This window comes from Desmodus rotundus, chromosome 2 (assembly GCF_022682495.2).
Source record: "Desmodus rotundus isolate HL8 chromosome 2, HLdesRot8A.1, whole genome shotgun sequence".
Classification (NCBI taxonomy): Eukaryota; Metazoa; Chordata; class Mammalia; order Chiroptera; family Phyllostomidae; genus Desmodus; species Desmodus rotundus.
Window position 1 is genome coordinate 32,696,286 of NC_071388.1, and position 27,431 is coordinate 32,723,716.

Here is a 27,431-nt window from a genome sequence, read left to right on the forward strand (position 1 = left end):
GTCACTAGGTTATAATGACACAAACCCACACAACAGACACATGTGCTAAAGTATTGCTGAAAGAGGCAGAGGGATGAGATAATACCAATAATCCATGCACATGTGTACGCCAAGAAAATGCAGGGTGATACCCAACTCACGGGGTTCTTTGGCAGTCAGTCACGAAGTCAAAACAATGATTAATCAGACCTGACAACTCCCCCCCAAAAACAAACCCCAAAACATGGTGATGATCCAAAGATTACTTGAAAATATGGATTTAGAATGTACTACCACTAATGTTGAATTTCTCAGAAGCAGCTACAGTGCCTTGTGATAGCACCCAGTAAAAAAACCAAACAAACATGAAGCCATAATGACTCGTAAAGCATTTGAAATACCATTCATGTATCTCTTTTTAATGCTCTTTAAAGGCATTTTATAATATGTTAGTGCAGTAGGACAAATGCATGATTTGTAAATAAATACACTGTATTCTGTGGTGTGTTCTAACATTTTTACTGATAGAATTGCCTGACCCAACACATTGTAAATCACTGCCTAGGAGAGCAAAGCCTCCTTCCTAAAATCCCAGGGACAAAATACAGGACTAAAGGACAACTCTGCCCCCTAAAAGCCAATGCCCACCACACTGTAGTCCTGGCTAGCACTGAGCTTTTTAATTTAACATTCACACGCCTAGCTCACCGAGGGCTCCTAGAGCAGACCTGACTTAGTAACGACTCCCTTCCTTGCCTTTCCTTTCACTCGTTTACCCAACATTTCTGAAGCCTACTGAATGTAAGGCATTTTGCTGAACATGCAGGAATCAGCCAGGAAGAAGGTAGATGCATTCCCTGCCTTGTTTGGGGCTGGCTGGCACGGGCAAGGGTTCATGCTGTTCCTGTGACCGCCTCACCAGACTGGCTTCTTCTTTCCAGAAACTGTCCTGTTTTTGCAACTCCAGTTCTGCACCTGCCTCTAGCTAGAAGGGAAAGGAGGTGCTTTTTTTTTTTTTTTTTTTTTTTTGGCAAGACAAGCAGACTCCCAAGTTCCAGAAGGGATGTATGTAACTGATGTTACTAGGAAGCTTGAGAAGTCACTGCAAAGCCTTAGTGACCTCTGTATTTTTTGTCAACATGCGTCTGGCCTATAATGTGTCCCAGAGAGAGGCATTTTCTGGATTCATTTTGCCACAGAGCTCATCTGAACATTACACTACCTAGTGACATTTTGGGGGTTCATACTAGTGTAATGAACTAGAGTAAAGAAAGGTCTGGCGGGCTGCAGGGTAGTGAAAGTGGAAGCACAGAGGCAGGGGAGTGCACCATAAGGGCTAATTTGTGACAAGGTCACGGGAAGGGCAGACGGTATGTTCCTATAGAACCAGCTAGTCCACTCCCATAAGAATGACGAGTTCAGCGAGCACTCCTTGATGCTCATCTTAGGGACTAAACTAATAGCACCTTATAAACTAAGTTCTATTATAATAAGTTTTAATTTTATTTTCTTATTGTCAGGGACATACTTTAATTTGCATTTATGTTTTTATTATACAAGGTCTGTCCAGAAAAAGTCCAACCATTGTTAATATAACAAGAATGGTTTGTGCAAAATTGATATAACCTGGCAGCCAAGGAGAGTGGACTGGAATGTGCATGTGTGAACAATGACACCTTCACTGCATTGGTCAGGTGGGGGTGGCAGACATCACTGAGTGAGCATGTCTACTGTGTGGCCATCGCATTCAAAATGACAGAATGAGTAGAGCAATGAATCTGCATTATATTCTGCATTAAACTTGAATGTTCCTCCGTGGAAACTATTTGGATGATTCAGGAGGCCACAGCTATGGGCAACTGGTGATTGGCAGCTTTATTATGACAACGTGCCCACTCATGCATCACATCTTGTGAAGAATTTTTTGGAAAAACATCAAATCACCCAGGTGACTAACCCCTCGACAGCTCACCCTGCTACCTCTGGCTTTTCCCAAAACTAAAATCACCTTTGAAAGGGAAGAGATTTCAGACCATTGATGAAATGCAGGACAATACAATGGGGCAGCTGATGGCAATTGGCAGAACTGTGTGAGGTGCCAAGGTGCCTACTTTGATGGAGACTGAGGCATCATTGTCCTATGTACACTGTTTCTTGTATCTTGTATCTTCCTCATTAAATGTCTCTATTTGTCATAGTACCTGGCTACATACTTTCTGGACAGACCTCGTATACATTTTTAATGGATTTCAAATTAGTTTTTGCTATTTTAAAAGTCCACGTTTGGGAAAGGTAGAATTAAAAATTGAGAGGATAAAGAGCCCCGGTCAAGTAGCTCAGGTGGTTAGAGCATCATCCTGATACGCCAAGGTTGTGGGGTTGATCCCAGGTCAGGGCACATACAAGAATCAACCAATGAATGCTTAAATAAGTGGAACAAATTGATGTTTCTCTCCCTCCCTCTTCCCTTCCTTCCTTGCTCTCTTTCTAAAATCAACAAATAAGTAAAAAAAAAATTGAGAGGATAAAAAGATTTCAGAGCCCCCAACAGATCTAATTCATATGAGATAGTGGTGAATCCTGGTTTCAAAGTGATTGATTGTGGTCATAGAATATTGGAGTGCTTTAAATAACATGCAGCCAGTTGGATGTGGCTGCCAATTGGACCGAAAATGTGGCTACAATATCTGCTTCCAGGTATTGACTCTGTTGTAAAGGTTCGAGCAAATTTTAAACCACATTAGAAATCCTTTTATTTGGAGTCAGGGAGTAACTCACTCCAGAACATTTCCCCTCATGTTTTCCCAGGTGGCCAGCCATAGTGATAGAAGCCCCTCATACGTGTGTTGAAATTGTCCATTCATCACACTGGGAGATTTATATACCAGCACTGTCCAACGTCAACTTCAGCAGCTAGGTTCATTGTTCATTTCAGGCTTACATGAGAGGACTCTTTAAAGTCTACTTAAAAGATTCGGCAAGGCCATAAAATGAAATTCTAACAAGTTGCTTTGTGAACTACTCTTCCAGTTTTAGCCCTACTGCCAATTATTTCTTCAATGGCTTTATTCATCTTAAAACTACAGTTCCTAACTTTCTCATAAAAGTGAGATGACCCTGACTTTTTGGAGAGCAAAGCCTGCTATTAAGGTTTCCCAGTATGTCCCAGCTGAGGAGGGAGAATGACAGATGATAAATGTTTATGTTTCAGAGAAAGGAGTGGGGAGTAATAACATGTAAAAGGAGAGCTCAACTCTGGAGAGAATGAAATAAAAGAGTTAGCGTGTATTGAATGCTGACATGTTTTAACTCATTTAATCTTCCCAATCATGTGATGAGTCATATGCTATTATTTATGAACATTTATACATGATAAAACAGATTCAGGGAGAGAGGTCAAATAACTTTTGCCCAATGTCATCAGCCATTACTTTCTTTCCAAGAAAAGACCTGGCATCAAACTTGCATGATAACGATAATGTGAAAAAGAAGAAAAGAAGAATTATAATTTGTCCTTAATTTCAATGTCTGGTTATATTTTGCTTGCTTGTTTGTTTTGTTAATAGTAACCACAGGGGAGCAGGGAGGGAAATAACAGGGGAAAGAAGGGAAAGGGTGGTCAAAGAACATGTATAAAGGACCCATGGACAAAGCCAAAGATTGGGGGTGGGAGGTGGGGGTGGGTGGGGCAGGGGAAAGTGGTGGTAGAAAAATGGAGACAACTGTATCCGAACATTAATAAAAAAATGTAAAAATAAATAAATAATTTGTCAAGGCCCTTCCGGTTAGCACGATTGCATGGTGAAGGGACAGGTGAAAGGAAACATGTGGACCCCTCTCCCAAATGAAATGATGCTCCCAGAGTTAAAAAAAATCAAAGCGCTAAGGTGCTTGCTTCTTTGTTCTTTCACCAATACAGCTTAATAGTCTTTTAAATGTTGATTTAACTAGATAAGATGTTCCTGGAACTACTGAGCATTTCCTACATAAAATCCAGAAGGGTAAAACTATGAGGGGAGAAGGCATAACAAGGCCAAGGATGCTATTCAGAGCAAAACATCTGGGTTTGTCAGTTTTTTATCCTCAGGCTCAAATTCTATATTCCGATTCATATAGCTCCTATGAAAGAATTTGGACTAATGGAATTAAGTCACACTATGAAAGCTTAGAAGGATACAGGAAAGAAAGTGGTGGACAACTAAAATCACTCAACCATTTAGAAAAACACAAGCTCCCTACCCCCATACTTAAAATACATGCCATAAGCATTCTCTGTGAAAACTCTAATATAAAAACAAATTAAGAAATGCACATCCCCTCCACAGTTTTTATACCAACTTACCTCTCTTATCATCAAGGTTCCTTCTCTTGAAATACTGCCACTGAACGTGTCCGCATGAGAGGTCTCCAGCCCATGCGTGCCGACCATTCCCACGTTGTACTGCTCCGTGCCCCCGGGAGCGCCTGTTGGTCTGAGATGGAAAAGGACAATATCCACAATCACGCATGTTTAGGGAACGCTGTTTCCTGTCCATGTTCATTTTTTTTTATTATGGTAAGACATACAAAACATAAAATTTACCATTTTAACCATTTTCAAGTATCCAGTCCGCTGGCCTTCCGTACATGCCACATTCATTGTTAATGATGCACTGATGCCTGAACTGGTGTCCCACTTTGTCAACGTCCCCTCTCAACCTGCTTTCCACCCAGCAGCCAGAGCGAGGCCTGGGCTCTGCACGATCTGCCCGCCCTCCCTGCCCTTTCCATGCCCACCAGGCACCTGGGCCTGCATTTCTGCACACGCAGTTGTCTCTCCCTGGAAAGCTTTCTGCCACCCTGGCTCTTGGCTCTCATGCACCTGATTTCATCTTAAATGATACTTAGCCTGAGAAGCCTTTATCACCACCTGCCTATGTCTTATCCCCTGGACCCTCTCCTCTCTCTACCCTTCTTCCGTAACGCTTAGCACAACTGGTAGTTCTCTATCTTTTTGACTCTTAACATTCTCCTTGTCTCTCATGATGACATACACTCATGAGGAAAGAGCCCTTGTCCCTTTGCTCAGCCCTGTACACTCAGCACAGAGTTTAGCACAGAGTAGAAGTACAAAAATCAATTGAACAATGGGTTTTACATAGTTCTAAAGAGGAAATAGCAATTAAGGGCATCCGTCAATGAGGCTGTTTAACTCAGTCTTCGGTTCTTTTTTAAAGCTCTGTAATCACCCCACACTGTGGCATATTTGTTTCCAGTATGTTTCTTGCTCTCGTGTTTAACATATAACGGAGAGGGTGACAGGAGCTCGACACTGGCCCTGACAGTGGAGGATGGTGTTGTCTGTGTTTCCTGTGGTCTGGGGAAACAGCACCAAGCAGGCAGCGCGGCTCGTCTGCTGTGCGGGTTTCTCTTTTCAGCGCTGCAGTGATTGCTATCCGACTTCCGCAGCTGCTTCTCTTTTAAAGTGGGGTTTTTTAAACATAGGAAAGGTATCAACGTTTGTTTCTCTCATGAGGTGTATTAACTATATGTTTTACCATTTTGTTCTTTTGACTGTTTCTTAAACATTTTAGAAACATCGCTCGTTACTTGGATCCTATCAAAGTCCAGGTAGTTGATGAAAGAGTCAATCCAAGAAGCAAGAAACACTCCAGGTTTATGACATCTCTGGGACAGAGATGACGTCTGTCAGGGATTTTTACCCCAAACAGAGACGAAAAGATGAGTCTAGACCAAAATAAAATGTGTAGCAAGACACTTACCTCACAATGACTGAATTTTGAATGATTAAAATATGGGTTAGAACTGGTAAGTTTGGGAAGAAGTTCCGAAGAAGCATTTTTCAATATTTCATTCCCAGAAAGGAAAAATTAACAGCATTTCAGGGGCATGGGAGACGAAATTGCTGCAATGAATTCTGGACATATTGCTACATCAGTAAATCAGACTAGTTCTCAAAACTAGGATTCCTTCATCCATGTATTCAAAATTTTGTGTTGTGTTTTTTTTTAGTTGACTCACATTCTTATTTGGGACAAGATGGTGTGGAATAAAGAAATCAATAAATGAAGGAGTTATCAAGAGCTAGAGCCTCCTAGGAGGGGGCCACTGTTCTCCATCACTCAGGCATCCTTGGCCACTCGCTGTCAGGGCCCAGATTGTCAGTGGCCACCCACGGGAGTTCAAAGATCAAAGGTATTTTGGATCCACTTACTGTTTTATCCTGACAATATTGTGATTCTATCCAAACATTTTAATCAGAAATATATCAATAGGGATGAATTTTCATAAAAAGTATTTTCTAAAGCTAATTCCATGAAGATAGTATCTTGGTTAATTTTCCACATCTCAGTAAAGCTCTTCCCTAATTTTTGCATTTTCAGGGTTCTTTTACTAAAATTATCACCAGTAGTCCTGATTATTTTCTATATAAGTTTTATAATAGACATTTGATACACCAATTCACCATTTTTTTGCCCACGTCATCCATCAAGGGTTTCTGTGGTCACTTACGTCTACCAAGTCCAATTTTTTCTGGATCAGTTTTAAAGGTGTACATTTTATTAAGAAGATTTGTCAATTTTTAATCAATAGTAAGTTTTACAGTGTATAGTGTGAGCCACTGCCAGTTTCACCTTTTGATGAGTATTTTTACTGAGATTATTTTTTCCTGGGTCAGTTTTTATATCGATTTTATGAGCCAGAACTACTTCACCTATGACAAATTTTTATAGTAAGGAGTTTGGGCTGTTTGAGGGTTTTTTTAAAAAATGTATTTTCTACTAATAATACTCCTTGTAATTGAATAACAGATAATCTGTATTTCTTCCTTAGTCAATTTTGCTCTAAAATGGTGGGCAAATTCCCTTCAATAGTTTAAGGTTGTTCTATGTGTGTAGGTCTGGCATGCTGCATTGTGAACACTTTGTACATATTTGTTTATTCTGTGTATCTCATATTAATTGCTCAGACCATTAATTTTTTGGTTATCATGTAGTATGATATAAAGCAGTTGCTTTTGGTTATGGAAAAGTTCCATAAATTTCTGCATTTTCCAAATCACTTCTCTCCATGTTTCCTTTTAAAAGGCTAAATGAAGGCCACAGTTCATGTTTCAGGGATTGCAGAACATTTTTAAATCATGGAAGAGGACCTCTTGCTGTACCTGTCACTGATCACTCCCTTCTGTCCCTCCTACTGTCCTGGCTTTTGAGAGACAAATTTTCCTTGGATGTCCTTTAACCTCTCTGTCCCTGTATGTTTCTTTTATGGCTTAGAGCTCAGCGCTCTGACACATCAGTCTTTATCAAAGACTGGATGTTCATTTATTCACTCATTCACATACTTATTAAAACATTATTGCCTGATACACATTGTGTTAGATACTAGAAAAAATATTTAAAAAGTAAGACAACTCTCAAATTCTAGAGGATTATAATCTCATGGAGGCTGAGAGACTAACAAGGTACAGAAAGTGATGGGCAAAGACAAAATAATTACTTAGTGATATGGTATTTCTAATTGAGTGACACAGCTAAATAGAAGAGCAGAGGGACAATGTTAATTGGAAATTATTTCCTCTTTTGTTCCTCCTTCCTGTGTTTTCATAATCCCTGTACTGGCTCTGTACAGTGAACTGGCTCTGTACTGGCTCTTTCTTCTGACCAACGAACATTGAAGATCTCTCCTCTCTCTCGTTTCATTAAAATGTTTTCCTTGACCTTGAGCTGCACTCACTATTCACACTTAAATTTCTCTCTCTCTTTTTCTTAGAAAGAAACAATGTAAATTTTTAAGTAAAAACAATCCCATAGCATATATTGTCATCTGGTAATAACATAAGGATAATCAAAGCAATATGAACAAATCTTTAAGAACTTTTCCCAACAAAGAACACCTAAAAAATACAAACTATATTTCTTTGCAACAATTTCCCAGTTCATTAGTCATTTCTAGTTGGAGACACTTTGGAGCAGAGCAATATTGTCTCCTTTTAGCGTGATCAGACCTAGTTGTTTTCTTGACTTTCTTTTAGAATGAATCTCTTCTGCATCATCTAATATGAGGTTCATGTACTCATCAAAACCAATGATACAGCCCTCTAGCCACATATTCACTTACTCATAAAGCCACTCCTGAATCTGAGATCTATTTTGCAAGTATTTGAAGAGGACGCTGATAGCCCCACAATCACCTTCGGGACTTTTTGGCCCTGGCCCTGGTCCGCCATGGTGGAAGCCGACAAAGACCACACTAAGCCATGCACTACCTTTGAAAGCTACTTCTAGGATAAAGAACCAGAAGCAGAAATCTAAATTTCTCTCTTTTCTTAAAGTTCTTTTTGCGAACGATGATTCAGTTCTCAGATGGTTGCTTCCTCTATTCGACTTCAAGCACCTGAGGAAACCCTTTAAGCTCACAAATTCAATGATTACTCTTTGATTCTCATGGTGTTTGGCCTCTTGCTTGTGTCTGTGATTACTAATCATCCCACTCCATCCTTCTCTATCCTCTAGCTCTTGAGATGCAACTTTTCTCTGGTTTTCCTTTTAGTCTTCACTCCCTATCTGTTTTCTTTATGGGCTCTTCTTAAATGCTACTGGTACCCAGGATTCTACTTCACTATACATAACCTTTGGGAATCTCTTACCTACAACCATTCATAATCATCACCTGTATGTAGAATAACCCTAAATTAATATATCCAATATTGTTACTCAGAAACTCATTTATTCAACTTCTTGTCGGATATTTCCACTTAGGTGTCCACAGGTTTCTCCAGCTCCATATAGGTGTGGAGTAGTAGGCTATACCATCTAGGTGTGTGTAAGTGCACTGTATAAAGTTTACACAATGAACTCACTGAATGCTGCATTTCCCCACCGTTAAGCAGTGCGTGAGTATATATAGAAACATTTATAGATATGTGTGTGTACGTGGGTTAACATGCACACATATATATCCTTGCTCTGTCAGTTGAGGGGGTCTAAAACAAATGGTACTCCAGGAGCAATGAGAACACCTAGTGCCCAAATCTTGGTTTCTAATATCACTTTTAACAAAATGACCTTGGAGAAATAGTTGAAATCAGGATTGAAAGAGAAAATATAGAAGATGAGCATAGAAAATCTTATAGTGTCTGAAACTAAGAAAGTCCTTGATGGGGGATGTCAGTCAACAGTACACAAGAGCTTCCCATGGTCAAAGCTGGAACCATTTGGGCCACAAAATAAAGAAGGTTTGAATCATAATCCAAAGTATAAAATAAATATTCATGAGTCTATATTGATATTAATGATCAAATAAATTAATAAATGGAGGGGAAGAGACCAATCTCCTGTGCAGAAGAATTCCAAATATATTATGGAAGATATTCCACCCTAAAAGAGGGGGAACATAACTGATCCTTATGTGCAGCTGTGCACAGTGGCTTCCTCGCAAAGAGGACAGTAAGGAAAGGAGGGGAAAGTCACTTTACACTGGAGAAACCTGACAATCACTACCCTCAGCCAGATGATCAAGGTCAATGTCAACAGTCATTAGTCATGTTGACAATATATACCCTTGACATGATGTGATAAAAATGACATGTTATCTTTGTTACCTTCCTCCTCCAAACCACAGCCTTAGTCTAATCGTGAAAATGACATTAGACTAATTCCAATAGAGGAGCATTCTATAATATATCTAATAAGTACTCCTCAAAACTGCCAAGTTCATGAGTAACAGGGGAAGTGTGAGAAACTGTCACAGCCAAGAGCAGTCCAAGGAGACATGACAACTAAATAACTAATGGAAATGTGGTATCCTGGATGGGATCCTGGAACAGGAAAAGGTAATTAGGTACAAAAGTAAAGAAATCTGCACATGGACTTTAGTTATTATATCAGTATTGGTTCCTTAATTGTAACATCAGTACCACACACTGTAACACCATCGGGAAAACTGTGTGCAGGGGGTTGGGGGAGTAATAGGGAACTCTCTGTACTATCTGCTCAATTGTTCTGTAAATCTAAAGCTTCTAAAAGAACTTATTAATGATAAAAGAATTTTTTAAAGGCAATGATTAAAAATACTAAGGCTAAAACAACTATAACATTTTATAGTTAAATAATCCTTTGTTGCAAAATTATTTTTTTGATACAGAACCTGGAGAGGAAACACTGATTGTTAAATTCCTATAAAGACTGTAAAAAACAAAACACCTCCACTGACTAGAAGTAAACTATAGGAAATTTACTGTAATTAGGCCGCAGGTTTGAAACAATACTTTCCTCTAATTGGATTTGTCAAAGTGTTCCTGCAAGTATTGATTTAATGCAATTCAATACACATTTCCTGAACACCTGCTATAGGAAAGGCCCTTGGTTTCGCACTAGGCAATAAATATAAAAGCTGAGGAAAACACAAGGATTCTGAAACTAAAGAGGTTAGCATCCAGAAAAGTGTTAAAACATAACACAAATATTCAAATGAGGCAGGATATACCTGAGCATGGGGGGGTGGGGCAAAGAGAGAGGTCATTTCAGGAAAAGAAACAACATTGAGAGCCTGCCAGGTATTTGTAAGGACTGATGAGGTTAGTTTAGCTGGAGCACACGCTCGGACAGTTACAGGACCCAGGGATGGAAAGGGCTGTAGGGCAGTGGGGATACAGCATGACCTGAGTCCCACTAACACACACTAACAGGGCCAGAACCTGAACAAGGGACTGGAGGGCAGAGGTGACTGCAGGTCTGGAAAGAAATGCCATCATCACCAAGGTGGACATTGGGGTCAGGACCATGGCTTTCAGGTGAAAATAGAAAGGAAGGAACACAAAGGTATGTGACTTTTGTGGCCCAGAATGCATTTTGTGAGGCTGTACAAAACTCAGTGACTATGGTAGCAACAGATCTCTCCCTACTGATCTGGGCCAGGCCTTACATGCGCTGTTCTGATACGAAAGCATGCCTCTTTAACTTGCTTGATAATGTAGAATGTAAAGGTTTACCTTACATTTTGTACCTTACGCAGCACAAAATGTAAAGGTTTACCTTAACAATAGAAAGTGAAAGTGATAAGAATGTATCACTTTGAAGCACTTTAACTCTAAAATACCCTATTCCTAAAGAAATAATTGTTTTATAATGAATTTTTAAATATGTGAACTTAGGTATACAATTATCATGCTGTAGCAGAACAGACTGTATATATTTTAAATTCACAAAAAATGCATATTTTTACCAAACTGGAATATACACACATTTGTATCCTACTTTTTCTCTGAGTATGTCTCATTTACAATTAAATATTTTAAACATTATTTCATGGATGACCATTTCAATCTGTCTAAAATATAGCAATTCTTCAAGAACCATGTTGGGCTGTGCCTCCATTCTAAGTATCAAGGATAGTCCATTTATTATATCTCAGAAGTGGTAACAGATCCTCTAAGTTGCTTTACCAGTCTGTTTTCTTTCCAAATCATTTTGCTGAAATGACTTCTCTCAAGCATAACACCCATTGCGTCACTCCCCAGCTCAGGACACCCTCAATGGTCCCCCAGTGGCTACACGATCAAGTGCACGCTTCTTCCTTGGGCTCACTACTCTAGACATCCCCCCCTCATACATCCCCCATTCCCACCAAACTCAACCTTCTGAGCCTCTACTTCAACCCTTCCCCCACATCTAATATTACTCCACGTTCTTTTCTACCTTGATGACAGTTATGTATGTGCATGTCCTTCCTCTGGACTAGGCTCTAGACCCCTTGAAGCCTGGACTTGCAATTTCAGTTTAGCAAAAGTAAATATAAACCAAAGTCACTGAAAACCAACTCTTTCCGGATGCCATGCGAGGTTCTTAAGAGTAGAGAGGTGAGTAAGGCACAGTCTGTATCCTCAGGGATCTCACAGCCCAGAGAGGGAGACAACATGTAATAAATGTCCCAATTCGAGGCACTACATGCAACTACAGGAATACACTCAAGGTACAGTGGCAGCACAGAGGGGACGGGCTCCACGTGTGTAGGCTGAGCCGTGCACAGGTGATTTCTAAAGAGACCGGAGAGCCCCAGATAGCAGAGCAGAAGCGCAGCATGGTCTATGCAGGCAATTTTAGAAAGATGGGTGTTTCTGTAGTAGGGGTAAGATGGATTTGTCTTTAGAGGTAGGTGGGTAGGTAACACTGAGAGCAGTGATTGCAAAATTTAGCTTAAAAACCAAATGCAATTGAACATCCCTTCCAAGGCTGTCTTTGGTTCTTCTACCAAATATTTACTTTCCTCTGGAATTTTCCATGTGTAATTTTGTCTCTTCCTTACTAGAACATAAAATTTTGGAAGGCAGAATTGAGATATGTACTTCTTGAATGTGTCAATGCCCTCAGTATGGTGTCTAACACATAGTGAAAGCTTTCCCAACTTCTCAAATTCATTATCACCCTCATGTTGATAGTTGTGCACTCGGTGCTTAAACTGAATTCAAAACATCTGTTAGGACAATTAACCAATGCTGAGTCAAGACAAAAACTGAGAGGGCCAGCATATTTTACAGAAATGTTCTGGATTAGTGACTTCGCTTCTTAAAACAATATTATTTGCTGTTTAAAAAAAAAGCAATTTAATGAAATTTGTTTCACAATGTCATATTTTAGCATATTTATGGTTGTTAATAACTGGGTAATCAACAGTAAGATAACAAGAACAGATTTTCAGGTGCAGAAATTGGATTTGCCTCTCAGAATTGCTTGCATGTAATGATCGTTAATCAATGGGTGACATTCCCTGCAGACTGGCTAGCCCTGTGTCTCCGATCCCTGCTGGAGAGGACAGTAATGTATGGCCTAAAACGGCATCTTCTCTACAGGAAGTGAATGGGTGTGATGACTAGTAGCTGAGCCGAAGACATGGAAGTGAATGAGAAGTGAAGTTTGGTAATCTTAGCATCATTCTATCAAAGTTACAGTAAACCAGAACAGCAGCTCCTATGTTTCTTTGGAGGAAGAAATGAGAAATGTCTATGAGTGGGATTGTATGAACATGTTTGTTAGAACTGGGGAAGCAAATAGAGAGAAGGAGGGATTCTTTCATAAAATCTAGTCCAATGAGAAAAAAAAAAGTGAGCCTCTCCTTCATTTAGAAAAGTAATGGGTATAAATACAATGGGAAGTATAGGTAGGTACAAATATAGATATAAATATCCAAAAAGAAGCCTGAAAATAGACTGACAGAATGTATATGGCAAAGTCACAGGCCACAAAAATAGGATCCCATAAAAGAGACAATAAAGAAGATGAGATAGAGACTTACGAGGGACAGATTTAAGTCAAACACTCAGAAATCTCCTGCAGGGTTATCTGACTCCTGATTCTTTTTTGGGATGCTACCCCACACTGCAACATGCATTCCTCCTTATTTAGTGGTGATAGTATGATTGTTAATTTTAACTCTGAAATGTTTCAGGTTGTTAATTTTAACCCTGAAATGTCATTGCCCATCATTTCTTTCCTTCAGCTCTAGGGGACAGGCATGTGTCAGACAGTCTGCCTGCCAACATGGTTTGCCTTGGAAATGACAAGAACTAAGAAAGCATCACCAAAAAGACAATCCAGCAACAGTGCCTAGATAAAGCATGTGCAGTCCCAGACACAGCGTGTATTCTAAGCAACTGTGTCTACGGAGGGGGTAGTCCTAGAACTATATATGCTCTAATAAAGATTTGAATCCCAAAAGTCAATTGATCCTGCCAGAGGCTCATAAACAATCTTATAAGCTGTCCTCTTACATCAGTCTGGGTATGTCACTGACAGCCACCGTCCCGTCCTGGGTCTCGCTCTCTCCATCTTCCTCCTCCTCATCGCTACTTTCCGACTCCTCACTGGAGGAGGAGTAATCAGTCACTTTCTTCAGTGGGCGGTTTGTTTCTTCAATCCGGAGTTCTCGTAGTTCTTTGGCTAATGCTGTCAGATCCTACAAAAGAAAAGTTTGTTCAGCATATATGAATTGTAGATACGACCAAAGCGACATCTTTCAGCAAGTTAAGTGCTCCAGCAAAAGCAACAAGAATAAAGCTCTATATAGAATTGTTACAAACATAGTTACTGCATGGAACTAAGGAAACGATGTTTGTAGCATGTAAAAACTAGAGAAGATGAAGTAAATTTAAACTTTGTTCAAAACCAATTGCTAGACTGAGAGTGTTCAGTTCGAATACACATGTGTATATATGTGTTTGTGCATTGTATGTGTACACATATATACAAACATTGGATTCTCATTTTATTTTGGGAAGGTGAAGTCGGTCACCCTCAGGTTAGTGGGAAAATGCATGGGATTAGAAATTGTTCCCCAGTATTGTGGGACTCCTGCCCAAGCCATAGTCATGGCCTTTCCGCTGTTATGATTGGTACTGTACCAAAATCTAGCATCAGTCACAGAACAGAGCAATTCCCAAGATTCCAACTACAACAATGCCTCATTTGGTGTGTCATCATTCCCTGGAGAGCAGGGGCATCACATCAAATCATGGCCCACCCGACCCAAGGCCCAGTGCCCCTGAAATTTATAGCCACAGAGCTGAGTTAATCAAGAGAAACAAAGAAACAAAAAAGAAGTTCTCTTCCAGAATGATAGGTGTTTCATTTACTTTTGGTTTACATTTCAGTCACCTGGCAAAAACCCCGGCAAGGTCTACTGAAATGAATGTGCAAACACCAAAAGGAAGAGATAATGTTTCAGTTTTCCATGAGTATGATGAAACCTTTAGCCTGACGGATGTGATGACGTCGTATTTAATCACCAGGCATACTGCAGGCGGTGTGCTGAGTATCTGACTACCTTTTCATTGGACATGCTTTCCGAGCAATGCAGAGGGAAGCATATTCTGCAAAAGCACGGCCGCTCTAATTTGCATGGGTTCAACTGCCCATGGCACACAGCATGCAAATGAGGAAAAAGCAATTTGACATCAGTCTTACCATTTCTCCCTATATTAGTGACCCATGTGGTAATCAGAACATTTGGCGGGAGACAGGGGATTAGGGAGAAAGAAACTCATGAAAGATACTAAATCCCAGTTTTTTTATGGCCATATTCTCTCTTTATTTTGATCCAGAAATGGACTTGTCTAATTCACCTGCTGTAGGATTATAGCAAATGTAGGTAATCTAAATGACATTTGATAATCCACCCTAACTGGTTAGGGGAAAATGTGATTAATGCATTTGATTAAATTAAAATTTGGTTTTGGGAAGACCACAGATCGTCGTGTGTCTTCACTGCTGACCTGTGTGTCAGGCATTGCTATACTGGGTACAGCTGGGAGAGGAGATACTTCAGGGATTTTATTTGGGCCAGAATTTAGGAAGTTCAAGGTGTTAAATGAAGGAGTCATTCTTTCTAATTTCATAGAAACCAAAGGGAAAGCAATACTGACTTTTAAATTTGTTCTGAAGTCACTTGAAGTCCTAGGAAAAGAGATAATTTTGAAAATTCAAATTGTGCATTTTTCACCTAAACATGCTCTCGGGGCTTTTACACATGTGCACAGGTGGGCACGGGCACACATGCTTCAGGCTCAGTGCGTCCCTTTGCCCCATTAATGAAAATGAAAGTAGAAGTGATACATATTAAAAAGACCCAAAGGTGTTTCAATATAATGTATACCATTAAAGAAGAGAAAATTACTACATGGAATTTTATGCAAATTTATTTCTGGTTTCTTGTCAATGGGCCAAAATAGGAAAAGCTAGTATTTGAATTCCTGCTTTTTATTTCTTATTTCCTCTTGACAATTGTTTATCCTTATCAAATTGAGAGCAAAGTGAAGGGTATGCTAAAGTTGAGCACACTGGGAAAATACAGCCTCAATCTTTGTTAAGGTTATGAACAAAAAAGGATATTATAATCCTCCAAAGCACTTAAATAATAACAAATTGGATAAATTTATTTTGTGTTTTCTTTCCATATGTTAGAATCATGTTAAGCCTTATCAAATAATATAACTAGTACTTAAAATGTTACTGGTCATTAAAAATGCATTTTATTATGATTTAAAGAGAGAATATGGTTTAAAATAGTTTATTTCTAATGTTAATACTTCGGAGTAAAATATAATAATATTAGCCATGATTTATTTAAATTAATAATACATTTTCCCCATGGATTTGTTTTCCTATCTCTGACACCTCAAAAGAAGACAAGGAGATTTTAAAAAAATAATTAGAAATATTTAGCTGCTCCAAAGCCCACTGATTTAAAGAAACCCTCACTTGTTAAAATGATCTAAACTTTTCCAAACACTTTAAAGTTCTGACTGACTTTATAATTTTGCTTTTAATTAAATTTTTTGTTTCTGCATTATTAAAAAGCTATCTTTACTGAAACATTAAAAATAACTGCAAATTCTTTTTAAGCTTAATTGGTAACAGCTTGGAGGGTGAGACATAGATGAAAATCCCTAGTTAACAAAAATAAGTAATTCAAAAGTGATAACCTCAGTCTAAAAAAAAGTAATCTTCGATTGCCAATAGTCAATGTATTTTGCTGAAGTTTTGTTTCTTACCCACCCACTCTGGACACATGTGCAACAGCAGAGTTACAGGAAACAGGCACGATCTGACGGTGACACCATTGGGTTCAGAGCCATTCCCATACGTTTTATTCTCTGCCAATACCAACTTTCTCCACATAATGAGTTTTTGTAGTAATTTATTGCTTGACCGTCTCAAGCCTGAAGCTAAAAGGTTTTAAAACAGGGAAAAAGTGCTATTTAGCATAAAAATATCTGGGAGTGTATATCTATAAAAGAAATATGGCAAAATGGTAAGATTTTTTGACTACAGAATAAATGTAAAGATAGTTAAGAGGACCTTACTCAACAGTTTCTTTGATGCAACATTTTTAAGAAACAAGTTGATATAATTTTTCATTCAAAAAAACTTATTTAATCTGACAATTATGAGTATCTTGCCTAAGGGATGCTCTTTTAAGAAATAATATAGTTTATTCAAATTTTAGTTCAATTTTTAACTATTAAAATGGTAAAGATTTTAAAGCTGGTCTTTTCTTTACATAATCAATTTTTCCCCTTGTTAAGAAATCTAAAATATAGTCTTGGGGAAGTTACTTCACTTCAGTATCGTCACCTAGTTAACTACTCAAGTCCTCCAAACTGAATGTGCTCTGGAGTTTTTCAGATTCCTACATACTAATGAAAAAATAGTGGTAAAGCCAGTGTTTGCTTGTGCCGTGACACTCAAGCCATATATTTCATTGTGCTAAACTATAAGAACATTTATTTTCAAAGGTTGTGTGAAGTAATCACAGACTATGCTGTACAATCTCATATTCCATTGGAAAGCAAGTACCAAATTAATGGACATTCCCCCAGATGGATTTTTATGAAAAATCAGACCATGAATCTAGCAACAAGTTTTTGAAAGAGTTTTAAGACTTTTCATTTCAATCCTGGGTCATCTAAATGTCAATTCAGTACTGGAGAGAGAAGCCTTATCAAAATCGAAATGGAGGTGGGAGGGAGGTTTAATTCATGGTTTCTCAACCGTGTCACTACTGACATTTGAGGCCGGGTGACCCCCTGTTGGGGGATGTTCTCCTGTGCACTGTGGGACATTTAGTAGCATCTCTTTCTCTACCCACAAGATGACAATAGCACTTTTCCCACTTCTATGTTGTGACAACCAAAACTGCCTCCAGACTTAGCCAAATGTTACCTAAGTGGAGGGAAGGAGAGGAAGGAATTGTCCCTGATTGAGAACCACTGAGTCAGGTAGAACCAAGTAATTCTGTATTGTTAGCAATTCAGATGGTGATACTCAAAGGGGAGGGTGGAAGATTTTTTTTAACCAAACATGGCCTTAGAGCTTTTGGTAAACAGCTCCCACCCCTAACCAATTACTTATAATTACTTATATCTCTGCTGTCCCCCTCATTTCTATCCACTGTGCTAGAGTATGCCAAAATGCAGCAATTTTTAAAATCCTAAAACATCCTGGTTAACCAGATGAAATCTCTGAGAAACCTTTCCCTCATGACAGCCATCTCCATGCCAATTTCTGGACTCATGGGATTTCCCTTGAGTTGTGCACATACACAGCCATTTTACTGGGTTCTCTTTCTTTGAGAGGAAATTGGTAAAAACCGTGATAATCCCTGCCCTTCTCACTACCATGAGGGAAAGGAGCAAGGCTGCGGCACAGAGCAATTGCATAGCACCCCTTTTCCATTCTCTAAGTGCCATCCACACACTGTAGACATGGAGTCTCATTCTTTTATAAGCAAGTATCCCTTAACCGTGAAAATGACTTTCAAAACCACTCTGAGTTTTGGGGCAGTCAGAATGCTGAAAAAGTGAGGTTTTAGGTAAAGATCAGGTGCATAGAAATATGCTTCCCCCACCTGCCAAAATAGCCTATGCCTCTGGCCCACACATTAATATGAGGATAATATCTTGGCTTTATGTAGCATTTCATACTTCAGAAATGCTCTCGCACACGTGATCTTGAGTGATCCTCAACAATCCCGTGAGCGAGGAAACACAGGGGCTTCTATCCCCATTTCACAGATGAGCAAACTGTGGCCCAGAGAGTTTGTAGACTGGTGCCAGCCAGTTACTTATTGGGGGAGCCAGAATTTGAATGCAGCTTGTTGACTCCAGAGCTAGTGTTTGTTTTCATATTATTTCACAAAAATGGTGCTCAGCAGAGCTACAGCCTTAAAGCCACAACGGCAGTCTTCAGATTCCATGCAAGACCTGTCTCTTAAAAACAAAAAACAAACAACAACAACAAAACACTGTGCTGTACTCATGCAGGTCTGACAAACAGCAGTAAGGCAGTCATCCTTCTTAGCGAGCTACTTAAGATCGACAAAGCCATATATTTTTCTAATGGAAAAATGTCTCCATGAATAAGGAAATAAAGTCACTTAACTCACCAGTATTCATTAACTAAAGTTGATGTTGTTGCTGATGCTGTAGTTAATGTCCCACAAAATTAATCTAACAATACCCAGTACCTCTTCGTTCACAAGTCACACACTATAAATTTGGAGTGCCCTAGAATGATGTCTCTTTTCTTCGTTAGTACAACTATCATCCTCTAGCAAGTCTGGCAAGCACAGGTTTGCTACTGGAAGATACTAGAATGAGAAACTCTGCCAATAACAAAGCACTAATGCTTATCTTTAGCCAGACTGGTACATTGGAAAAGTGACATCTTGACTTAGAGGAAGGTCTCTGGAGCTTTATACTGGTGTCTGAGGGTCTTAGACAGAGTTCTATCGAAGGAGGTCTCCTCCCAACAGATCACTCCAAATGAGTGAACTTCAAATCTGCGATCCAGTTGGCCACTTTTCTGAATGTCAGCATCAGAAATCAGTTTTATATTTATATTTTGTAAAAGCATGACCAAAGAAAGGTAATACTAACCTCATCTATAGCTTTCTTATAGCTCTGACATAAGAAGAATCCAATCCAGAAGAATCCACAGGAAAGAAAAAAGCCAGAAGAAAGGCAGCCAGTTAGCACAAAATGGGAATTGTTAGTACACAACTAATAAGTGCAAAAGGGCAAAGAGAACCTCAACCAAGAACAGTGCAAACTCCCTTCATGATTACTCTCATTATACTCCTTTACTTTAAAATGTAGTAAACAGAGTCAACCAAAAAGATATCACATTTATTTCATAGAATATATTCTCAGAAAATTTAAGTGGACAGTAACTTTCCCCAAACAATTTCTAACTTTCAGATTTCAGCCTCTATGCTCTTCTTTCCTTCTTTAAGGCTACCTGGGTTCTGTGGTGCCACAGCAGTGCAGCTAGAATTCATGGTACCAGCACCCCCCCCCCGTCAGACCATGCTTATCGGGTTTTGGTCCTGAAAATATAGTCCCAGAAGCATGAAAAGCAGCAGCAGAAAAATTGTAATATTGATTCATATGGAAAATCATACGGGGAAAGGGCAGAATTGACAAGAGAAACCCGTAGAAAGTGCCCAAATCTCATTTACTGCTAATTTCAATATCTTTTTTGCCAAAGTGGCTGAGTAAAAATTATGGAATGATATGAGTTATTTGTTAATGATCACCAAGTCCCTACAGGCAGATAAGTAATCCAAGATCAGTTCTTTCCTCATCAGGTACGACTTTGTTCTGGACGCTTCCTTCTTATTAATCTCAACAATTTTTATTTCATAGTCACAAGTGTGTGTATCCCTGACTACTTTATCCTGTGGGTTCTCTGCTAATTGAAAAGTTTAAAACTCTTGAAGGGAAAAGCACTCACAGCTGGTCGACTAGGTCGGGTTATGTCCCTGGATTCCTCTGGTTTTGCCTTGGAAGGCTCATGGGGAAGCACAGGAGATCCTTCTGACTTGCTGTTCGCTAGAGGGAAAAGCAGAGGGCCAAGAAAGACAATGGCCGTCAGAAAGCGCTGGCTCAAGTTCAGGAATCCTGTGGTGAGTCACTCTTCAGGATTACTCAGCTGACCCATTCAGTTAGGTACATCCTCATGCGAATCCATGAAAAAGAACAGTACATGTTTAGGCAAACTAAATCAAACAAACACATTTAGGCTTATAACCTGGGAGTCACAAAATTAAGTAAATTTATATTTGAATCAAGGCAATGAAAGTGTCCATAGCTGTGGGCTGTGCCACTGATGTTAGAAGAATATGTACACAGGCAGCCACAGGCTGGCCCATATCCCGGGTCAGAAACAGGGGCATCACATGTTGGATGTCAACCTTTTCAAAATGGACATGCAGTGATTTTTATTTATTTAAAACCATAAAAGGATTTAGAAGGTAAATTACAATTGTGTCTAGTGAAAAGGTTAAGAAAAGTGTGTTAATATTTATCAAATTACACTTTAAAAAGTCTTGGTCTTCATTACTTGGAGGCAAAATTATCTTCTGAAGAAGGTCATTCAGAAAGAGTAAATTTAGATTAGCTAGAAACAATGTATTGTCATGTATAATTAGCTGGACATATTAATGCTTTTCACAAGCATCCTAATTAATGAAAACTGAACAATGATGAATGACTTGAATTAAATGGTTAGAGGCTAATTTTGACCTCTCTAATAAGAATAACCAGAAGAGTTAAATATATTTTTAAGTCAAAATTTTATTTCTTCTCAAGTAGATATGTATTCTACATTGGTCTTTATTGAATTGCACTTTGAAAAATAACTGGTACTACGAACGATGTTTGGAATGCAGAAAAGGGACTGATGGAAAGAGGGTACTGGGGGCACAGGAATCTCTCACCATGGAAGTGAAAATTCAGTGACTGGTAAGTGCCTATATTTTCAAACAAGACCAATATTCTGTGATCTCCCTGGCAAACATTGGTATCTGTAATTAGACAGAATTCAGTTCACACCAGATGCCACATAATCGGAAATGGTGGCCCACTCCTCTAAGGGTGTTGAGGTTGAGAGCAGTTCACATCTCTGCAGAATCGTACAGTGGTGGCCACGCCAGGAGCAGATGTCACGGAAGTCAGGAAGTAGCCTGATTCCCGGCCCACGGCTCTCCTCGCCAGGCCACGTGGCCAGGGAGAGGTAAGGGGAAGCTTTACCTCGCACTCTGGTCCGTTCACTGGACCCTGCTTGCGATCCAGGCTGAGAGCCGCCTTGGGAGCTGGGCTGGGAGCTGGGGGTGCTGGAGCTGGAGGAACTGCCACTGCTGGTCCTCTGCAAGGGGCTCTCCAAGACGGGCTCAGTTCTCCGGAGGTCAGGGTTGCTGCAAGGACAGCAGAGCACAATGACTACACTCTCCAGACCTCGCCCTTGGTAGACATCTGCAGAGTCCAGCCAGTCCCATCTCAGTGCAAAGGGATACAGAGAGTGCTTATGTGACTTTGAACTTAAGTGGTCTATGGAAATGATAGTCATGCCACCCTCTGTGGAGCTCCTGGCCGGATCACTATCTGGCCAGATCACAACTCTTGACTCAACTCTTGACTCAACTCTTGGCTCATCACACTTCAAGTATTGATATTGGATCTGAAATGGTGTATCTTCAAAGGAAGCTTTCCTTTAAACCATTTATCTCGTGCTCATTGTAAAAAACTTGAAAAATATTCAAAGAGAAAAATAAGGAAGCAACACATGCAATCTCTAAACTAAGAGATATTCCACTATATTTTAATATTTGGTATATCATCTTCCAGTCTTTTTTGTTTTGTGTATATGGAAGCATACTGTATATTCAGTTTCACAGCTTGCTTTCCCCTCCCCCTCTTAACACTGCATTGTGAGTAGCTTCTTATGCTTCTAAAAACAATATGAGATATCACTTCACACCCATCAGAATGGCTACCATCAATAAATCAACAAACAAAAAGTGCTGGCAAGGATGTGGAGAGAGGGGAACCCTTTTGTGCTGTTGGTGGGAATGCAGATTGGTGCAGCCACGGTGGAAAGCAGTATGGAGATACCTCAAAAAATTAAAAATGGATCTGCCTTTTGACCCAGAATTCCCACTTCTGAGAATATATCAGAGGGAACCCAAAACACTAATTTGAAAGAACACAAGCACCTGTATGTTCACTGCAGCACTATTTACAATCACCAAGCTATGGAAGCAGCCCCAGTGTCCATCAGTAGGTGAGTGGATAAAACAACTATGGGACATTTACACAGTGGAATAGTACTTAGTTGTAAGAAAAGAAGAAAATTTTACCCTTTGCAACAGTATGGATGGACCTGGAGAAACTTATGCTAAGTGAAATAAGCCAGTGAGAGAAAGACAAATGCCATATGATTTCACTCATATGTGGAATCTAATGAACAAATGGAAATAACAAGCAAAATAGAGACAAACTCATAGATGGAGAGCAGGGTGACAGCTAAGGAGAGGGGAGGTTAGGGGGTAGAGGGATTGAGCAAACAGGAAAAAGGACTCATGGACGTGGACAACAGTGTGGGGACTGCGCGGGGAGAAGGGGTATAAAGGCACTAAATGGTAATGGGAAAAAATACAATAAAAAATGGCTGCATAGTAGTCCAGTAAACAGAAGAATTAGTTTAACCATTGCTCTATTGTTAGACATTGACATGCTTCCAAGATATCACTGTGACAGAACACTAAAACAGCTATCTACAGCTACATGCATAAAAATATCCCATCGCGTCTCTCTCCTCCGGAACTGCAACTCTTCCTGTGAAAGGGCATGAAACTGGGGGTAGGTGTGTGCACATCTGTATGTCAGTGTACACAGGTATTACCAGCCTTCACTGCAGTGTACGCGATGGTCCATCCCACCGAATTCTCACCACATGCTTTATTATCGGCAGTTTGGTAATTTTAAAGAAATTTTGTATCCTGTTGTTTTAATGCAGTTTAAAATGTTACTACTAAGATACATTAATTTTTACTCACATTTATTTGTCATTTATAATTCCTCTTCAGTGAATTGCCTAAGCAATTCCTTTGCTTGTATAGTTAGTGGTGTATCTGCATTTTTAAATTTCTTAGAGGAAGTCTATATACTTTGGCTATTATCAAAGGGAGGTGTGTTTTCAACTAATGATTATTAAGTGCTAACTCAAGGACAAATTAGCTTGTTGGTAGGCTATTAGCCCTATTTTTTAATAGAATCTTTCGGTATTATTTATCTTCATATCGTTCCTGTTCCCCAAACTGTAGTATTTATTCACTCTGTTGGTTTTCACCAGGCACTGGGCCAGGCATTTGAGATATGATAGTGAACAAGACACAGCCATGCCCTCCGCCAGCTGAGCTGGACACACAGAGACACTTGCATTCGCGTGTTGCCTGTAGTGAGCACGGGGCAATATGGGAGTGCGGAGCACCTCCTGGGCCACCTTCGGGGACCATGGACGCTTTACCAGAAGAGGAGACATCTAAGCAGTGGCGGTGGGAGGCAACTGCTGAGGTTTTTAGGATTTGATTATAAAAGTAAGCAGCATTGTCAAGGTTTCTACAAAGCTCTTCCTCTGTAATTTATAACTCAGACCTTTTCATTGTTTTCATAATGTAATGCTGGGCACAGGTAACAGTGACCTGTGACTCAAAGCTCAAATCTACTGTCATCCCACTGCTAAAAGGAATCATGTCACATCGACCCCTTTCATGTCCCCAACGTCCTCAGTTCCGCAAACAACACTTCCATCTCTGCTAATAGTGCAGACTTTAATGCTGTGAGACATCATGCTAAAATGTAATTTTATGCTTTCATTTTGCTTTGTGCACTTCAAGAGTTTATCAAGTGCGTACCGGGAACTCCATCCTGTGTTGCATGCCAGATGTTTCACACATAAATACGAAAGTAATATGGCACACTTGTGGATCAGTCTACCAAAAACCTCTTCGACACACTTGCAGATTAGTCTACCAAAAGCCTGGCCACGAAACGGCATCCTTATAGCAGCAACTAAACCAAATAATATCTTTTTGAAAACATAAGAAACTTGCTTTGTGGTAACATATCTGCCAAAAAATTTTGATTGTTATAAAAATTCTTAAATATTGGGTTATTGGAAACGATGGCTGGAGGCCCTGGGAACACTACATGTAAAAATAAATGTCTTCATAATTTATTAATTTTGATCATGTAAATGTAAAATTGATGATAAATTTATCTTTGAAGTTATAGTAAAGGGGTTGCTAAGCTAACATAACAGCAAAATTGACTACAGATGTGATTGTTGGCAAACTTTACAAAAACTTGACAAATTCTTAAATGTTTTCATGGCTCTCTTTTATATAGTAACTATTTTTGTAAAAACTGTTAGAATCTAATTGACTAAATTAGGTTTAGATCTGTACTGGGAAGGCGCTTGATTTGGAGAATACCTAAAATGCTAAATGTATAATATTTTTGAATTATCCTACATTTCAATTTTTTCATTTTTCATAAAGAGACAATCTTCTTTAATTTCCAAATAATAAATTCTTCCCATTGTGTTCTTTCATTAAACAGCAGTGATCAGGAAGTATTTATGTATTATTAATAAAGTACAAAATTTTTTTTGTAATAATTATATTGCTCACCAGCTGTACTGCAGGTTAAAGGGGAAGGGCACACTAAGGCTTCTAGGTAGTTACTCTCATTCTGTGCAATGGCGATGTAGTGTTCTTCATATTAAGAACAATCTATCGCGAGAAGTGTGGCGGAAGCTCTGAGTTTATCCCCTGGGGGCTGTGGTGTGGGAGTAGGACCAGCCATCAGCTCTCATGTAGCACTCCTTTGATCATTTACCCAAAACCTTCTTACTGAGCACCTGCTTAATGAGTGAGACTCCTTGGACCACTATGAGGGATGGAGGGGAGCAGGGGTCACAGGGCAGACAGTCAAGTTATAACACAATCCTAGAGATGAGTATGTGCTGTGGAAATAATAGAACAAGGCAAAAGTCAGTATCCTGTGTGTGAAAGTCTTTAAACATTGTTGGAGTTTGGGAACAATGTATGCAGCCTAGAGCAGGCAAGGTGGTATCAGGAAGGAGACAGGACTTGACTAGGCCTTGGAGGGGTGAGCAGGAAGATTGGGGGAATAGCCTGAGCAAAGGGGCTGGGGTTTTCCTTGGGCTTATTGGTGTGGAGGGGACACCAGCCTGAGGAAATGCCCCGGGAGAGTGGTTCATCAGAAAACATGGTGGCTTATGAGCAATGGCCTATAAAGCCTGGCTGAGAACATGGGTCTCCCAGGGTGGGCTTACAGATGACTGGCCAGGAGAGAGGCAGGCTGACCAGGTGGGATGATGCCGTCATGTCTGATGATAAGGCCTGAGCCAGGGTTGTCCCAGCATAAAGAGGGGCACAGATATTAGCAGAACCAGCTGGGTTGAGCGTGTGTCTCTGAAAGGGCTCAGAGCCATTTTCTCTGTGAAACCTAATTGGTTCCCATGGGCATCAAGTCCCTGACCTGGGCCTCATCAGCACAGCCCTCCCCACTGGAGCCAGCCCGCTCCGGAGCTGATCTTAACAGTGTGGTATTTTTGCTGTGAAGACTGAAAGAAGAATTTCCTTTCTAAGTAACCACACACAGAAATAGGAAAAACTTTAAAATGCCTTTTCCATCTTATTTTTTTTGTAAAGTATGAGTATTTTGAAAAAAAAAGTCATACTGTTCATATATTTCTCTTCCTTATTATGTAGTACTAGGTAGTGTGGCCTGAGAGGCGATCCGTTTCAGAAGAATTCCGTGAAATAGCAGATTTGCTCACTGAGGAACTGAGCCTACTCAGACCCAAATGTGTAACAACTTGAAGACATTCACACAGCTTGCTTTCAATGCTGACTTTCAGTTCAGACACTTGCCATCCCACAGACAGTGCTGCTTTGTCTATAAAATATGTGGGAAAATGAAAAATGTGGCAATTGTTCCATTTATTTGACTCATATGAAAAGTCAAAACATAAAATTAGGATTACAAACTGGGCCAAGTCTATAATTAACTGGCTGACTGCCAAAATTTGCTTTGCTTTGTTCTTTGACGACACAGCCAAGGAGGATGAAGGAGTCGTAAGAAGGCAGGCGTGGGATAGGACAGAGACTTATTTTTTGAAATTAAGCATTTAGTTACTGGTTTTTGACTGGGAGTTTCAGGCTTAATTTAAATCTTTTCATATTCGGAATGTACTTGTTTAATCCAATTTAAATTTTCTGTAAGAGAACACATGAGTCAAGGTTAAATATTAAAGTGCCTGGAATTTTTTAAAACAGCATTTAAAAAAATGAGCAAATCAAGTCTTGATTTAGATTTAACTCATCACCTTGACAACACAAGGCATTTGGGAGTCCACAGGGCCGCTGAGAACTGCCCTTTGAACTTGCAGCCTGAGCAAGGCCTAGCTGCACGCACTCAAGAAGGAAGGGCAGGGGGTCATGGTAGCGGTGTTTTTGTTCAGACTTCAGCCATCCAGGAAGGGAACAGGTAAAAGTACTTGATGATACCAGTTCTGGCTAGTGCAGGGTAATGTGGGGCATAAATAGGTCCCATGGGACAACAACTTTTAAAAGGTAGTAAATGAATATTGCAAGATGAGGATCAATAACCATAGGTTCAGATGAGCTGTTAACAGATCACAAAATTACATAGTGAGCAAGGCGGGGGCAAAACGGTGCCCTATCTGTCACCAGACCCTGACCCCCTTTCTCTCGGGAAAACAAGGCAGCAGTGACAGCTGTAGTCACCGCTAATGGGTTAGTACGGCGCACTGCTTCGGAGTGAGGACTCTGGTGCAAAACTACCGGGTTGCAAATGTTGGCTCTCTCACTTACTAATTTTGTCACCTTGGGTAATTAACTTCTGTTCATCTCCGATTCTGCATCAACAAAATGGAGTTGATTAGAGTCACCACTTCAAAGAGTTGCCATATGGTTTAAGTTAGTTAACATCTGTCATGCACACTGACACTGAACAGTACTCTGCACGTATAGATGCTCCAGAGTGTTTCACGAATAAAGGAATGACT

General features: G+C 39.8%; 1 protein-coding gene and 1 pseudogene across 4 annotated transcripts in view; both read right to left on the reverse strand.

Annotated features, from left to right (window-relative positions):
* Positions 1-27,431, reverse strand: part of TNIK (TRAF2 and NCK interacting kinase) — a 337,687-nt gene that overhangs the window by 23,123 nt on the left and 287,133 nt on the right. For 2 of the 4 annotated variants that reach the window (XM_053918076.1, XM_045197962.2), the window contains 5 exons: positions 21,566-21,729; positions 20,268-20,365; positions 19,412-19,435; positions 13,748-13,932; positions 4,322-4,451 (listed from right to left, as the gene is read on the reverse strand). In XM_053918076.1, the coding sequence (XP_053774051.1) occupies positions 4,322-4,451; positions 13,748-13,932; positions 19,412-19,435; positions 20,268-20,365; positions 21,566-21,729 (601 nt within the window). The remainder of the gene's footprint in view (positions 1-4,321; positions 4,452-13,747; positions 13,933-19,411; positions 19,436-20,267; positions 20,366-21,565; positions 21,730-27,431) is intronic. The other 2 variants (XM_053918077.1, XM_053918078.2) reach the window with 1 other exon arrangement.
* LOC112307433 (small nuclear ribonucleoprotein E-like) lies at positions 7,932-8,209 on the reverse strand (annotated as a pseudogene).